Below are 1,013 nucleotides of genomic sequence, written 5' to 3'. Positions count from 1 at the left end.
CAACGGTGGCAGCACCGGACCCGTCATGGCAGGCGGCGGCGCGACCCCGCCGGGCCCCCCCCGGCCCTGGAGCCGTCTCCACGCCGCGGCCGCGCGGTGCAGCCGCGATCACCAGTGAGTGCGCGGCGCGTTGCTCCCCTGCCCGTTCCCGTTACGGCGGTTGAGCCTTTATCTCCGTGCAGGGCCCCCCCGCAACCCCAGCGGCCCCCGGAGCCGTGGCCGCGGAGCTGGGTGAGCCCCAGGAAGGAATCGGTGCATCGGATCCAGGGACGGATCGGTACGGCACCGGGACACCGGGACACCGGGACACCGGGACACCGGGACACCGGGACACCGGGACACCGGGACACCGGGGGGGAGCACGACTGCCTGTCACGGGGAGGGGGGAGGGGCAGCCAGCGGCAAAAGCGGGGTACGGGGACATGGCAGTGATTGGGGGGGGGCTCTGCCCGCACCACGCTGAGCCGCTTCCCCCCCTCCCTTCCCCCCGCAGAGTGCCCGCACAGCGCTGCCACCAACGGCGGCTACTCCCGGAAGAAAAACGGCGGCTTCTTCTGCTCGTAGGACCCCGCAATAAAGCACGGAGCGGAGCCGGGCTCAATGCCGCGGGGAGAGGGGGGGTGTTGGGGCGGCGGGCGGATCAGAATCGCCTGCGCTCAGGGGCCGGCCGGGGCCAGGCCTCGCCTATCTGATCGACTCATCCCGCCCGCCCGCCGCACAGCGCCCGCGGCTTCGCGGCTCCGTTCTTCTCATCTCGGCCGGGGCCGATCGAATAAGATCAATGTGTAGGGAGAGGGCGGCAGGCGCTCACATCGCACCCGCACAAACACGCACACACCGCGCACACACCGCGCTCTCGCACACGCACAGCGCAGCCGCCACTCTCCGCTGGTTCCGCCGCGTCGCGCCCTTTTATAGCCTCCTCCGCGCGGGGCACGCTGGGAAGAGCGCCGCGGCCCCGCCCCACCGCACAGCGCCCCCTGCCGGATGGAGGACCGCGGTGCTCCCCCCCC

At 72.8% G+C, this 1,013-nt stretch overlaps 1 protein-coding gene across 1 annotated transcript; it reads left to right on the top strand.

The window, feature by feature from the left end:
• Window positions 7-590, top strand: C25H1orf194 (chromosome 25 C1orf194 homolog). Its single transcript, XM_021377302.1, has 3 exons — window positions 7-114; window positions 183-277; window positions 494-590. The coding sequence occupies exons 1-3, from the start codon at window positions 26-28 to the stop codon at window positions 562-564; spliced, it is 255 nt and encodes an 84-aa protein (XP_021232977.1). The 5' UTR covers window positions 7-25; the 3' UTR covers window positions 565-590.

Source organism: Numida meleagris, chromosome 25, assembly GCF_002078875.1.
Source record: "Numida meleagris isolate 19003 breed g44 Domestic line chromosome 25, NumMel1.0, whole genome shotgun sequence".
Lineage (NCBI taxonomy): Eukaryota > Metazoa > Chordata > Aves > Galliformes > Numididae > Numida > Numida meleagris.
This window is presented reverse-complemented; position numbering and strand designations above follow the sequence as displayed.